This window comes from Euleptes europaea, chromosome 1, assembly GCF_029931775.1.
Source record: "Euleptes europaea isolate rEulEur1 chromosome 1, rEulEur1.hap1, whole genome shotgun sequence".
NCBI classification, from domain to species: domain Eukaryota; kingdom Metazoa; phylum Chordata; class Lepidosauria; order Squamata; family Sphaerodactylidae; genus Euleptes; species Euleptes europaea.
Window position 1 is genome coordinate 89,109,476 of NC_079312.1, and position 16,236 is coordinate 89,125,711.

General features: G+C 43.9%; 1 protein-coding gene across 3 annotated transcripts in view; it reads left to right on the forward strand.

Moving 5' to 3' along the window:
- Nucleotides 1-16,236, forward strand: part of MAPK9 (mitogen-activated protein kinase 9) — a 36,487-nt gene that overhangs the window by 1,048 nt on the left and 19,203 nt on the right. For 2 of the 3 annotated variants that reach the window (XM_056867324.1, XM_056867325.1), the window contains exons 2-6: nt 2,424-2,553; nt 3,574-3,632; nt 6,180-6,318; nt 13,327-13,492; nt 14,502-14,573. In XM_056867324.1, the coding sequence (XP_056723302.1) occupies nt 2,424-2,553; nt 3,574-3,632; nt 6,180-6,318; nt 13,327-13,492; nt 14,502-14,573 (566 nt within the window). Of the gene's footprint in view, nt 1-2,423; nt 2,554-3,573; nt 3,633-6,179; nt 6,319-13,326; nt 13,493-14,501; nt 14,574-14,848; nt 14,921-16,236 lie in introns of all 3 variants that reach the window. The other variant, XM_056867323.1, reaches the window with a different exon arrangement.

Below are 16,236 nucleotides of genomic sequence, written 5' to 3' on the forward strand. Positions count from 1 at the left end.
TAACTTGTATTTTGGAGAAGAATTTGCCGAAACATAGTTTATAGAAGGGTTCTTACCAAAATTGGCGCTTTGATTTGTATTTGGTGGAATAAAGCTAAAGTTTTGAGAAAAAAATATTTACCAAGTGTTCTTCTGTTGAGACCACTCATAGGTGTGTTGACTCATCTGCGTAGGATGCCTGTTACCAGAAGCAAGAAGCAGTTTCCCCCCAGAGGAGTGGTCAAATGACTTCTTGCCTTTTCCCTCCCTTTCCCCCCAGTGACATCATCTCCTGGAAGATGCTTTTCCAGCCTTTTAAAACCCAAGGAGGCTATCTAGATAACCACGGGGGTTTTCTGTTTTCCAGTCAGGAAAACACAGTGTTACAATGGCTGTGCATATGTGTTCGTTGTAAGGCTGGAGGAGAGCAGAGAGTGGATGTACAGAGCAGCCATAGTATACCACTGTCTTCCCTAAGCCAGAAACTGCTGTGCTGTTTTGTCTGGTTGTGACTTTAAAGGATTGAAGCGAGCATCTGGGGTAATAAGCAAGGAATGTAATATGTATGAATCTGGGACCATCGTACCTGCGGGACCACCTCTCCTGGTATGCCCCCCAAAGAGCTTTACTCTCTACTAATAGTAATCTGCTGGTGGTCCCCGGCCCGAAGAATGTGTGGCTGTCCTCGACAAGGGGACATAGTCTTACTGGTAACATCAGGGCCCTGCAGGATCTTAAGGAGTTCCGCAGGGCCTGCAAAACGGAACTATTCCGCCAGACCTATAATTGAGGACAGCCGCAAGAGAATCCAACATTACTGGCCTCCCCATCTGTTCCCCCAACTCCTGACAACTGTGGGGGGTTGACCTGCTAATTTTGTTACACGGTGGCACCAGGCAAATTTAAGGCCACCTATTTATGATTGTATTATGTTTTACTGATGTTTTGAGGTTTTAGAACAGGGGTCCTCAAACTAAGGCCCGAGGGCCGGATCCGGCCCCCGGAGGGCTTTTGTCTGGCCCGGGGACCAAGGAAGCCAGTCCCCCCTTGCCCCCCTCCCCAGAGCTTTTCTGGGCTTCCTGGCTGTGTACGCACAACTGGAAGCCTCCCTCCCGCCACAGTCGCCCCCTTCCCTGCTCCCTCTCCAGCCCAAAACCCCTTTCCTGGGCACACAAGGCATCTTGCTGCTTCGCGTGCCGCCCGGTCACCCCCTTCCCCCTCTCCCTCCCAGGCCCAAAACCTCCTTTCCTGGGTGCGCAAGGCGTCTTGCTGCCTCGCACGCCACCCAGTCGCCCCCTTCCTGTCCTGGCGTTCCTGTTTTGGCCACAGTTGGCAGCGTTCTCACGGCTCGGGGCTCTCTCTCCTCCTGGGGGTATCCTTGTGGCCTGGAGGTAATTGTAGGGGCCCCTTGGGGGGGCTGGGCATATCTCCAGGGAGAAGAAAAAGACTTGTGGCCATTTATGCACAGGAGGTTTTGCCTTGGATTTGCCGCTCTCCAGATGCACATTTTCCCCATCCGAATTCTCAGAACTCAAAAGTAAATCCCCCCACCACCACCCCAGGGGAGAGTTTGGAGAATTCGGATGGGGAAAATGTGCATCTGGAGAGCGGCAAATCCAAGGCAAACCCTTCCATGAATAAATGGCCTTGGTTTTTACATGCCAACTTTCTCTACCACTAAAGGGAGACTCAAATTTCCTTACAATCCCCTTCCCATACCCTCCCACAACAGACTCCCTGTGAGGCAGGTGGGGCTGAGAGAGCGCTAACAGAGCTGTAACTTGCCCAAGGTCAGCCAGCTGGCTTCGTGAGTAGGGGTGGGGAAACCAACCAGGTTCACCAGATTAGCCTCCGCTTCTCACGTGGAGGAGTGGGGAATCAAACCCGGTTCTCTAGAGTCCCTGCTCCCAACCACCACTCTTAACCACTACAGAGGGAATGACCGGGCTTGTAAGGAGCTTTTCCGGAGAGCCCCCTCGCGCCGCCGCCTCCTCCCCCGAAACAGTCCGGCCCCCAACAGTGTTTGAGGGACAGTGAACTGGCCCCCTGTTTAAAAAGTTTGAGGACCCCTGTTTTAGAAGTTTGAGGTTGAGGTTTTAATGATATTGAGGATTTTATGCATTTTAGCAGTTGTTACCCGCCCTGAGCCTGGCTTGCTGGGGGTGAGGGTGGTCTACAAATTTGAAAAATAAATAAATAAATGAGTTGCAGAATTGGTGGCAGGCAACAAAGGAGAAGGGATTCATATGAAGTCGGAAGAGGGGCAGAGAAGAGAGAAAGAAGGGACTAAGAGTCCTCTGAAGATTTGTTAGGCTATTTTATCATGTTCTGCCTGCAAGAACAGGGAACAGAGACAGCAGTGGCATGTACCCTTGCGAGCCTTTCAGAGCATGTTTCTCATTTTAAAGGGCTGGAATCAGTGTTCTTCTGTCTTTCTCTTTCAGTGCTGCATTTGACACAGTCCTTGGAATCAATGTTGCTGTAAAGAAGCTGAGTCGTCCCTTTCAGAACCAAACACACGCCAAACGAGCTTATAGAGAACTTGTGCTTCTAAAGTGTGTCAATCACAAAAATGTGAGTAGTTTTAACTGAACATATATTAGAACCAATTAAATGTAAAGTAATAGTGGGTGCCAAGTCAGCTGTAATTTGTTAATATATCTAAATTTAAGTATTTGAAAAACTACGTAGTTTCTATGTTTGTTATATATCTTTATAAAATATACATTATAAAATAAATATAACATATTTCAGTTGGTCCCTTTCTTAAGTATAGTCCATACTTTACTGTTACATTATGGGAGCCTCTAAAAATTATTCTTTTTTGTGGCTTTACTTCAGTTGGCTAAATCACAAGGGTTGTCCAGTTTCATCTAGTTAGCTAATTTAACATTACTAAAATAATATATTCTCAAATTCAAAAGAGAAATTTGTGTTAGTCAGTTGCTGAAAAAGAAAAGAAATGTCTTGATGAGGACTGAGCATGCTCATTGTTTCAGAATATTGAACAATATTGTTTCAGAATATTGAACAAAGAGGAGAAATAATGTGGTTACTTCCCATGTCAGTTTGGACTTCATGTGGTCTCTGTGTTCGGTTACTGGAATAACACTTTACTCCTTCCTAATGAAAGAATCAGCCCTATACTAAAACTCTCAGTTCCTTTCACTGATCGTTAATTAAGTTCTGGACTTTTGATAAAGCAGTTTCTAATCTATCTATTTATCTAAGAACCTAAGCGCAATCATGTGCAGCGTTACTCTAGTCTAAACCTATTGATTTCAGTGGGTTTAGACTGGAGTACCTCAGCATAGGTTTGCACTATAAATCTTCCTCTTTGTTGCAATACTGATCTCTACAGTAATTGATAAATAAGTAACACCATGCAAACACTGCAGGTTTGTGATAGTAAATTTGTTCTAAAATATTTAAGAATCATTATTTTAAAGTCATTATTTGTTGCTGTTGTTGAAACTGAAGGTACAAAGTCAGTAAACAAAATATTGTGTACATTCTGGTTATGTAACACTGTTTACTCATTTCTGCAATTATCTGTGGTGATGATCATGATTTGTTTTACTTCTGGTTTTACAGATAATTAGTCTGTTAAATGTATTCACACCACAGAAGTCACTAGAAGAATTTCAAGATGTGTAAGTTTTTGTTAATTGAGTTTTCTTGAAAACCACCCATTCTCGGTTCTGGGTGGAAGGGCATCTTGTCAATCGCGGGTATTACCATCATGTTCCCAGGGAGGCAGGACTAAAATTTTTCTCCAGTTTCCGTCCTGCCTTGGTTAGGGTGGTAGCTTCGTTAGTGAACTCCGTTTTACCTTAGAATATTTCTTTGTGTGTTTACCTTTGCATCTAGCTTCCCATTCCTCCTGTTTGTCCAACTTCCCTTCCTTGTTACCGCTTGCCGATCACGGCCGCGGTCGCCTCCTCCCCTTCCCAATCTCCTCAACTTTCCATCTCCGCCCCCCCCCCCCACTTCGCTCTGCTGGGCAAGATGGCGGACGGCAGGAGGGATTCTGACTCGGACCTTCTGTTCGAGGAAGATCACGACTTAGACCTCGTCGCCTCGACAGGGTGATGTCGTAGGGAGAATGCCAGCGGCCGGAACGGCGGTTCCATGGCACGCGGCTCTGAGGGACCGGCGGCTCCAAAGAAGGCGCGCTCGGATGAGCCGCCTCAAAATGGCCCGCATGGCTTCCTCGGCCCCAAGAAGCCCACTGATGGAAGGCACCTCATCCATAATGAGAATTAGTCTAGAATACAAAAAGGGTACCTGTAAGGACTTGCTGGGACATCTCATTTCCCACCCTATCCCCTCCTCCACTACTTCCTCTTTTCTTGGGAGCTCCCATAGCCTCTCCCTTTTTCTTGCTTTCTTGTTTTCTTCCCGCCCACCAGCCAACCTATATTGATCTGCTTTCCTTTTATCCGCTTTCCTTCCTTCCCTACCCATGGCAGCCTCTCCTTGGGAAAATTCCCACTTAGTTGTCAGTGATTGCTGGACTGGGCCCAGTTACACAGCGGCTGCTGTCCCTGGTGAGTCCTCCTCCATCAAGGGACATGACAGGGGAGAGAGGTGGAACCCTTTCCAGGGCTGCTTTGGCCTCAGGATCCATTCCTGCTTTGATTTACAGAAATCAAGTTTTGGAAGGCTCATCAATATTGTGGTTGTCAGCCGAGCTTGATTCCCCACTTCTCCTAGGGTTGCCAGGTCCCTCTTCGCCACCGGCGGGAGATTTTTGGGGTGGAGCTTGAAAAGGGCGGGGTTTGGGGAGGGGAGGGACTTCAATGCCATAGAGTTCGATTGCCAAAGCGGCCATTTTTCTCCAGGTGATCTGATCCTATCGGCTGGAGATCAGTTGAATTAGCAGGAGATCTCCTGCTACTACCTGGCAGTTGGCAACCCTAACTTCTCCATATGAGCAGTGGATGCTAATCTGGTGAACTGGATTTGTTTTCCTACTCCTACACATGAAGCCAGCTGGGTGACCTTGGGCTAGTTACACTCTCTCAGCCTCACCTACCTCACAGGGTGTCTGTTGTGGGGAGGGAAAGGGAAGGTGATTGTAAGCCAGTTTGATTCTCCTTTAAGTGGTAGAGAAAGTTGGCGTATAAAAACCAACTCTTTTTTGTCTTCAACCACCAAAATCATGATTCAGAGCTCAGTGGACATTCTTTTCTTAAAGCTACAGCCAGTGTTTTATTAGTTTGAAGAGTTTTAATCCCTCCCCTTTTTTTAAGGTTTCAGATTTTTGTACAAATGTGGGAATTCTTCCTGGTTTGTAGAGAAATCTCCCAACTGTCCCTAGCTCCAGTTTGAAGATCTGTTAATCCATGCTCTGTGTCTTGATTTGGAATTAGATCTACAATATAGCATTTCCTGAAGAAATCCAGTTGAGTCAAGATCATATACAAAATCTAAAAAAAAATACCTCTTTCTTTTAAACTTTTAAAATGTTGGACTTACTGACCATGTGACTGATTTTTAATTGGTGGTTTTCCCTTTTCCAAAAGGGCAATTGAACCAATAATTAAAACCAGATTACGTTTTAGATTTGATGTAAGGCAGCCTTTTAAATTCAGTGAGAATTATGCCTGCTGACTTCAGTGGGAGGTTCTTGCTCAACATTATATATTGAACAGAGGCCTCATATAGATTGGTCAGATATTTCTGCTAAGCAGTGTAAATAACTGAACTTGCTTATCTTTAAAGCTGTGAATAGACTAATGTTAAAGAGCTGTAAACTGATTGTTTAATGGAACTTTTACTTAAAAATGAAATATATGGTCAGTGAATCTCAACTTTGTCCATAGTACATAAACAAAACAATCTACTTTCCCATAAACTGTGTCTGTGAATAAAGGAAGACTATATAATTTTCTCATATTTGGAGGTATGCTGTAGTTTTAATTCAATTTCTGAAAAGTTTTTTTCTTGTGTTCTTTACTGTCACAAAGTTTTGCCTTTAATTATGATAATAGTGATTTATATTAATCACTGTAGACTTGATTTATAGGCATTATCTCCTTTGCAAGTTAGTTGTATATAAGTATAATTGTAGTATAATTGTAATCTACTTCATTTCCATTCATTGCAAAGAAGAAAACATTCCTAGTGGATTGCACTCTGAGTGTTTATGAGACTCACAATACATATGAAAATAGATTGTTTTTTAAATGCTTCAGGTATTTGGTTATGGAACTGATGGATGCTAACTTGTGCCAAGTTATTCATATGGAGCTGGACCATGAACGAATGTCCTACCTACTGTACCAGATGTTGTGTGGAATCAAACATCTTCACTCCGCTGGTATCATCCACAGAGTAGGTAGTATTATAAAGATCACATTTAATTGTTTACAGTTAAGACGTTTTGCCTTTTACTACTTAACTTCATTCATAATCAGCTGTATGTGAGACCTAGTGTTGATGATAAAATAACAGCTAAGAATTGCCTTAGCAGTTCAGGGGAAAGGTGCTGTCTCTAGCACTGACCAGCCAGATAATCTAAGTAATCTTGGAAGTGGTGTAAATTTGATACCGTTCTCTCCTGTTTATCACTGCTCTTTAGAGCCAGCCTCTTTCTGTCATTACTAAACGTATGTCCTTTCTCTTGTGACGAGGGAATCTTTCATCTGAGTAATGATAGGTGAAGAAGAAATTAAATGTACAGGTTATAACAGTAAATAGAATCTCTTTGCACCCCCAATACTTGCCGCTGTACTATTCATAAGTAGTGCCTCTTTTTATTTATTGATCCTGGACTGTTACTTACCGTATATACTCGCGTATAAGCCGAGTTTTTCAGCCCAAAAAAAGGGCTGAAAAAGCCGGCCTCTGCTTATATGCGGGTCAATACGGTAGGGTGGGGGAGGAGGGAGGAGGGAGGGGGCAACTTACCACCGCCGCCATCGCTGCCGGGCCCATGCGGCTTCCCCCGGCCAGGAGCGCCCTGTGAGGGCCTCCTGCGGCCGCTGCAAGGCCGCGCGGCCGCCGCCGCCGGGCGCTCCTGCCTCCCCCCGCCCTGGAAGGGCCAGGGGAGGCCGCCAGCCGGGCGCTCCTGCCTCCCCCCGCCCTGGAAGGGCCAGGGGAAGTCAGCTGCCAGGCGCTCCTGCCTCCCCCCGCCCTGGAAGGGCCAGGGGAAGCCGGCAGCCGGGCGCTCCTGCCTCCCCCCGCCCTGGAAGGGCCAGGGGAAGCCGGCAGCCGGGCGCTCCTGCCTCCCCCCGCCCTGGAAGGGCCAGGGGAAGCCAGCAGCCGAGCGCGCCTGGCTCCCTCCGCCCTGGAAGGGCCAGGGGAAGCCGGCTGCCGGGCGCTCTTGCCTCCCCCAGCCCTGGAAGGGCCAGGGGAAGCCGGCAGCTGGGCGCTCCTGCCTCCCCCCGCCCTGGAAGGGCCAGGGGAAGCCGGCAGCTGGGCGCTCCTGCCTCCCCCCGCCCTGGAAGGGCCAGGGGAAGCCGGCAGCCGGGCGCTCCTGCCTCCCCCCGCCCTGGAAGGGCCAGGGGAAGCCGGCTGCCGGGCGCTCCTGCCTCCCCCCGCCCTGGAAGCCTCCTGTGGGGGGCCTGCCGCCGCCACCACCGCCTTCGCCGGGAGCCCTGTCAGGTAAGCCTGCAGGGGGGGGGAGGGATTATAAACCGACCCTCGGCTTATACGCGGGTGCCTAATTTTTCCCCATTTTTGGGGAGAAATTAGGCACCTCGGCTTATACGCGGGTCGGCTTATACATGGGTATATACGGTAGTCACATGTGGCAATAGCCTGCAGGAGAGTAGCAGAAAACTTGTTACTACAATAGTGTTCTGCTGCTCCTGACCTTTAAAAAAAAAATCCTTTCCTTAGACTGAACAGCCATTGGCTATTCATCTGCCATTTCACACTTTTTTAAAAAAAAAAGGGGAAATGAAGATTAATTTTTTCTTGACACTATGAAAGGAAAAGTTGCCACATCTCTCATGCAATTCACCGGTCTACTTGATAGCAGATAGAGCAGTATCTGCTTCTCAGAAAGTGTCATTAGCTGTTTTATCCAGGGAGTTATATATTTATTTCATGCAATATTATTTTGTGAACAAGCTTAAACAATGTGGGCTAGAGAGTCTGCTTGTTCCAGACAAAATGGGCATTTGTGTTCTTCTGCAATAATTTTATTGTATCTCCTTTGTGTCTTGGCTGAGCCTGAGGCACTACACCTTGCCAATAAAATTTATGGATTTCTAACCGTCGGAAATAATCTGGCAAGGAAATAGTTCTTAAAGGGTACCTGGAAGAAGTGAGGTGAACATTTACGATTCGCGGCCTTAAACACTGACCTTTTAAGGAATGAGATAAGTAACATGAGAGCAAGAAGAGCATGATGGGACTCTGTACAGCCCACAGTCACTATCATCAGGGTTCCTAGGGCTCTAAAACCCTACAGCACTGTTAAGTTGCCCTTTAGGACATGAAAAGAGTTCTTTGAGCTAGATGTTGGGATAGAGGATGATGGGGAATTTGAAGAGAGCATGAAAAAGGACAGATGGAAAGGGGGCTAACTCAAAAATCTATCTCCAAAGTTGCTGTTTTCTTCATTTTATTTTCTTCATTTATTTATTGGTTAAAGACAGCTTATGATAATAATTGAAATAATTGCTCAGATGCCCTGGCAAATAGGCAGGCCCTGCAATGCCTCCTGAGCATCTCCAAGGAGGGGGCCCCTCTCACCTCTTCAGGGATCCCATTCCACAGAGCTGGAGCCACAATGGAAAAGGCCTGGGCTTTTGTTGATTCCAGATAGGCCACCCTGTGTGTATATGAAGTGCCATCAAGTTGCAGCCAACTTAGAGCAACCCCTGGTGGGGTTTTCAAGGCAAGTGTGGTGGTTAAGCAGAGGTGGTTTTCCATTGCCTTCCTCTGCAGAGTCTTCCTTGGAGGTCTTTCTTCCAAGCACCAACCCAACTTAGCTTCCGTGATCTGACAAGCTCGGGCTATGCTATACCATTCCACATCTCATGGGCCACCCTAAGTGGTGAGACAACCAACAGATGGCTGATTAATGACCATAGTTGGTTCACAGGGACATATGGAAGGAGTTGGTCCTTCAAATACGAGGGTTCTAGGTTGTGAAGGGCTTTAAAGGTCATAACCAGCACCTTGAATTGAACGTCCTCCCCTGCCCTGTCCTCCCCTTCCTTTTTCTTTTCTTTCCTTCCCCTCCTCCCTTCTCTTTCTTTTCCCTTTCCTTTTTCTCCCTCCACTTCCTCGATTGTTCTCCCCATAATTATTTTTAGCATTAGTTCTGTAGGAGTTCTGTCTTGAATTTTAACGTTGATAAGGATTTTAAATGTCTCTGTAGTGTATTTTAACTGTATATTTTATTGGTTGTCAGCTGCCCTGAGCCTGACTTTGGTCAGGAAAGGGCGGGGTAAAAATCAAATAAACGAAACTAACTTGAAAACAGACCTGTAGCCAATGTAGCTTTTCGAAATGGGCAACATAGGTTCCTAATGGCTAGCACTTGACAGCAGTCAGGCTGAGCGGTCCAACAGTACCAACAGGGAAGATCCAACTTTAAACTGAGATCATCCACTCATAAGAACAAAAGTGCAACTAGAGTTGTCTTGGTACCAAACCCAAGCCTGAAACCAGATTGAAATGGGTCAAGGGCAGATGTGTCATTCAGGAAACCCTGGAGCCTCTCTGCCACCAAGCATTCTACTGCCTTCCCTAGAAAAGGCAAATTGGAGACTGGCCTGTAATTGGTGACCTCGTCCCTAGTCAGTGAAGTTTTTTTAAGCAGAGGTCTAATAACTGTTTCCTTCAAAGACCTAGGGAGAGCCTTCTCTATCAGTTGAGTTGATGATTTTCACAAATGGGCTCCAATACCTTTTCCTGGCAGGATTTTAACAGCCATGATGGGCATGGGTCTAGAGTACACGTGGTGGCCCTCACACTTCCAAGGACCCTGTTAGCCTCCATAGGGAGGCTCAATCAGAAATTATCCATAACAAAAGGGCAAGCAGGTGCTTCTGACACCTTAGGTACCAGATTTGCCCTCAGCTTGGTCTCCTGGTCAGAACAAATGAGAGACATATTGTCAGAAAAAAAACCTTGCAAGACATCACAGCAGGGGCGAAATTTTCATCGCCTGCAGGGTCAGACTTAGGTACACACATGAACACACATGAAGCTGCCTTATACTGAATCAGACCCTTGGTCCATCAAAGTCAGTGTTGTCTACTCAGACTGGCAGCTGCTATCCTGGGTCTCAATCAGGGGTCTTTCACATCACCCACTTGCCTAGTCCCTTTAACTGGAGATTGCGGGGATTGAACCTGGGACCTTCTGCATGCCAAGCAGATGTTCTGCTACAGCTCACAGATATTATCAAGGCATGCACCACTTTGAACAGTTGAGCTGGATGAGAGTCTGCTGATGCAGTGGTGGCAGAGAAGAAAGTCTTTCCTGCCATTACCTTTACCTCATAGGCCTGTAAATGGGTTTTATGACTTGTTCTGTCTGATTCATTCAGAGTAATTATTTTTTCCCCTTAGAGAAATTAGCTAGGAAAAAATATACTGATTTAATGACATAGCATATGCTGCAAGTGTTATAGAAATCTTAGGACTTTGTACCATACCACAGAGTGGCCAGGGCTAGAGAAAATAAACATTTTACAGCTTCTTGATAAGCTCTTATACAGGTCAGGAGTTGAGGAAAGGGTCCTCCTGAACTTAGTTCAGCCATTCCTTCCTTCTAGTAGTGGATGGGCAGTCTTCCTTTGCACCCCACTTTCATTTCGTAATTGAACTGTTTTCCAAAGCAACATTTGGAAAATAGTTCACCTTATTCCAAGTCTATTAAGAATCAAGGTGGATATCATCCTTTTTACTGATGATATCAGAAGTACAAGGGAGTCTGAATTTTCCCCTCAGATCCCCTTCTCATCTGGGTGGAAACTATGCCCTGGTACTGGAGGAAGGGAAGGTTCTCCACTCCCAGCACCAAAAACACTGATATGTCAGTTCTGAAAAAGGAGACCTCTCTTTCTCTCCCACCATTTCTTGAGTGACCAGACTTGCCAAGCAATACCAACGTAAGTAGGAAGTAGCTGGGTGGAAAAGTTGTTCTCTAGCTCTCATTAAATTGCATGGCAGAGAATAAGAAGTGGTTTGGTATGGGAACTAGCATGCTTGACTAAGATAAACTGTTACCCCATAACATTAGGAAGTTAATAGCCTGAGCTACCTGGAGTAAGGGCAAGATAAAAATGCAAAATGGACAGAATTCAATGCTTGCTCCATTTATTTGTTTATTTAAAATGTTTATCCTGCCTTAACTCCTAGGACTCAGGCAGCTAATAAAGCAACAAGTTGAAAACATGTAAAGCACCATATCAGAATCAATCAGCAACATAAAAAAGAGCACTCCAGATAAAATAGTGCAGCCATATCTGCCAAAACAATTTACCCTTTAAAACAAGCTGGTTCTGGATGTAGAACATGAGAATGCCCTCTGCAGTCACTGGTAAGCCATTCCAAAGGACTGGTCTTTCCGCAGAAACAGTCTGCAACATGACTTTTGCCAAATGAACTGTTGAGCGTGTCTGATCCAAGACAGCCTCGGGATGGTGCAGCTAAACTAAACAAATTACAAAAAACTGAAGGGTGACTCCACATGCTTCAGTAGGTAGCCTGTCCCCAGTCAGCCAGAGACCAAAGGAAAGCCTCTGACCCTCCTGGAGCTAAGATCAAGAAAGGTAGGACACTTACAAGATGAGTTTCAGAAAACAATTAATTTTGTAGCCATAGCCAATAAACGCCAAAGTACTGGATTCAGTGTGAAGCCTCCTGAATTCAAAGACACCAGAAAATATAATTAAAGTGATTTATTAAAATTGTGCAAGAATTAGAATAAAAAGAGCAGTGAACAGTGAGGATAAAATAACAAAGCCAATTTTAAAAAACTGACTACACAGTTATAAGCATAGCTTCAGATACCAAGATGTTACCCAAAAGGCTGAGTTCTTTCAGGAATCAAAGTCCAAAACAAGGTTTCCGGCTTGCAAGACCAGACACAAGGCACAGGGTATTCAGCTGGGCCAAAGCTCCGGTCCAAGCAGGGAGCAAGGACCAAAACTAGAATGAAGAATCTAAGCTATATGCTCAAAGATGTACATTGGCCTGATCCTGGTTAGCCAATCATATATATGGTCAGTGTCACTTGACCAACAAAAACTGTTGCTGGCCATGTGACCTGGGGTCAGAGGAATTAGCCAGCGTGACTGGGCACTCTGCAGCGGTGCCCAGCCCCCTCAACAAAGATTCTCTTTCACTAGATGATCTCAGGCGTTAATAGTTAGAATGTTCTTTCCCAGCCCCGGTGTCCTTGGAGCTGATTACATTCGGTGTGAATAGCACCTGGGATCCCATCTCCCTTATCTAAGGCTGTGCAATATCAACAACTTGCTGTGTTTCTGTAAAATAAACTTCCCTCTTTGCTAGGCCCCAGCCTGAACCATTGTTTGAATGGAACAAGAAACTGCATTAAAAGACCAGTTTCTTGACACGAACAGTCTGAGAGAAGGCACTGAAAGGAGAAGAGGCTGTGTGTGAAGAGTGCAGCTGGGGTATGAGAGTATGCTGGCAGATGTGGCTCAAAAATTATGAGAGCTCTAGGCTGTTAACTTAGAATTGGGCTCAAAAGAACACAGGTAACCAGGGCAGTTGACACAGCACTAGACTTATGTGTTCCAATTGTCTAGCTACAGGTAACGATTCTTGCTGCTGCATTTTGAGGCTTCCGAGAGAAGGTACTCCTAGTAACAGTGCCAACCTGTATATCTATCGACATGGCCAGGTCCAAGAGCACTCCCAAACTCTTAATCCCGCTTAAAACAGGAAAATCAGTACCAGCCAAATCCTCTGCCTTCCCAGCCAGCATCATCGCAGTCTTGTCTGGATTAAGTTGCAGCTTGTTTGCCCTCAGCCATTTGACCACCGCCTTTAGACACTGGCCCCGGACCAACACAGCTGCTCTGAGCTTAAATAATGAAATATAAAGCTGGGTATCATCTACTTGTTGATGACTACCCAAACCAGATTCATGATTTTGGCCAAAGATTCAAGAGCTCTTAGGATAAAATGGAACTGTGTGTCATCAGGTCCCAACTAGCTTACTCTGCATCTCCTGTGGAAATTCTTTATTTGTTTTGTTTTTGCTGGCAGGAAACAATAAAACCAATGAAGGGTGTTTCTTTTATCCTATGCAGTCTTTTCACTTACAAATCACTCAAACTGCTGATTTTTGTGGGTCATATAATGTATTGTTCTTTGCATTAATTGATACACTTTATTTTTGTAGGATTTAAAACCCAGCAATATAGTAGTAAAATCAGACTGTACTCTCAAAATCCTTGACTTTGGACTTGCAAGGACAGCGTGTACTAATTTCATGATGACCCCATATGTAGTAACACGGTATTACAGAGCGCCAGAGGTTATTCTTGGCATGGGATACAAAGAGAATGGTAAGTTACAGGCTGTAAATTCCGTTACTTTTATCTGTGATTTACATGATCAGTGTTTCTTCGTCATCTCACAGTGGCCTGAGAGTGCCAACTTTGTTAGGCTTACTAATTCCAGCTTGACTGCCACTGTGGGATGATTGTTTGAGGTAATGTTGCTGGAATGGCAATCTGGATAATTGGCTTTATTTTAAAATCTGCAACCAGTGAGGTAGGACTGCAGGTAGTACTTAATCACTGTGCTGTTGCCAATCATCCACAAAGAGGTAGGGGGCCCTCATCCCCTTTGCAGTGGTTATCGAGAGGTGTCGTCAGTGTCAGGGATGCTGATTGGTCACTGAACAGCTGTGTAATGCTGCCTGTCAGTCCCTTCTGGAAAGAATGGAAAGGTCCCCTCCTCCTCTGTGGATGCAACAGAATATTACTCACTGCCCCATCAAATTTGTAGCTTCCAGGTTTCCAGCTTGGTTTCATGATCAGTTTTTCCCCCATGATTGTTATCAGTTACCCAAAGAATGAGGCTTGAGGTAGACATTCTTGTAGAAAACAAATTCTGATCGTTTATGGATATTTTACTACAACACTCAGAATCTGAAGCACTGTACCGATTTGAGTAAACCTATTCTATAGATATAGATTCTGATCCAGAGAAAGTTACTGCAAAACTCCCATTGAAATCAGCAGGATAAATTAATCCTGTCTAATTTAAGAGTCATCTTAAATAAATCCTATTTTATTCAGTGGGGCTTGCTCCCAGGAAAGTTTTTAGGATTGCAGCCTTAGTCCCACTAATTTCAATAGAACATAGTTTTGTAAACATAGTTTTGTTGGAATCAGGCCCATAGTTTATAGCCGTTTGTATAATTTATAGGGAAATCTGGTAAATTTTTCATATAGATTGTAGATGACTAGTTTACCTTGTATAGCTTTAAATGTTCAATGTGTGTTTACCATATTAAAATGCATTTGTAAATCTTTAATTTTTGTCCCTATTACACTTAACATTTGATAGTGGATATCTGGTCTGTTGGGTGCATAATGGCCGAAATGGTCCTCCATAAGGTCGTGTTCCCAGGAAGAGATTGTATCCTTCACCGTGCTTTCAGGGAGCATGATGTACAAATGATAAAATAGCATTAAGCAAAGTACTGACAAATTGAGGGGCTTAATAGGAGGCTGTAGTATTTTGAACACTAGTATTTTGATATTCAGTAAAGGTTAAATGTTGTTATTATTGTTTAAATACCTGTGTTAGCAGTTTCATTTTCCGCATTGCTGTGCTTTAATGTAAATGTGTTTTTTGTTTTTCACTTTTCTTCATGACACTTCATAATTTTATCATATCACTTTTACTTTCAGTTGATATCTGGTCAGTTGGTTGCATCATGGGAGAATTGGTGAAAGGTTGTGTGATATTCCAAGGCACTGATCGTATCCTTCCCTAATAATATTTGAATCCTAATTTCACATTCACCAAAGAGCTATTTTACTTGTGGACGTAAAAGATGCTAGTCCCCTGCCCGCTACATAATACTTCTCTTTCCTGAACAGATATGCCAGTCGTGTTTGAAATTTGTTATATTAACCAAGCACCTCTACTTTTATTCTTGTCCTTGATCACATTTAACCTCACTTTTTGAACATTAAGTATTATTTTTAGGAACCATCAGTTTGCGGTCTTAAAACTATGCTGCAAATTTCCTTAACTTAGTTGCCATGATTAGGTTATAGTTTAAACTGAAAATTCAACAAAATTTAATGCTCAAACTTTATACTGTTTGACTTTTGTTGTTGTGGTTGTTGCATTTCTCTGCACAATGGAAATAAGCTCAAAACAATGGTTTTGTCAGTTCTTATCCTGTTTTATTTTCAAGTGGATAGTAAAGGCATACAGGTTAGAAAAATATAATTCACAATGCTTGATTTCATGAAATAATAATGGTTGATCATGTGTTAACCTAATAACACAAGTAATAAAACAATCTTGATTTTCATTTTTCAATTTTCTCCCATATGTATTATTTTACCCGCAAATGCCTTATGACCAACCTAACACAATTCTTCATGTATGTGTGTCTCCACTTAGTTGCATGGTGATACTAGTTTCCATATTTGCTGTTTTTATGCATGTGGTGTTTCTCACATAAAAATCAAGGGATTTCCCCCATGCTTAATAAATTTTTGTGCAGTGTATGAATTTTGCTTGTTCGAGTTCCATAAGTCTAATGGTTACTTCTTTCTTGCTTTGCTCATTCACTTGTATTATTAAATAACAGATCTATGGAACTGCAGTGTCAGTCACATCTCTGTTATGAGTAAATAATGTATAGATTTCTACATACATCATTAACTTTCATGACTAAATAGAGAAGGTGAAACAGGTGAGAGACTTCTCTTGTTCATACATCAGTTTGAATCTTGCCTGCTGGGGAAATTTCTTCAGATATCTGAAGAAATGAGCTGTGGCTCACGGAAGCTCATACCCTGCCATAAATTTTGTTAGTCTTTAAGGTGCTACTGGACTCCTACCCTTTTCCACTGCTAGTGACAGACTAACACAGCTACCCATCGTGAAGAATTTCGCCATTTTTTCTGGAAGTAGGACCATCCTGTATGTAGGGAATCGTTATGGCACCTGACAGCAGAAACTGAAAGCTTTTATGAAAAAAGTATAGCAATTCAGTAATACAATATATGGTTTGCACCAAAAATTCTTAAATTGTGTAAGCCGAGTTCCTTGAATAACA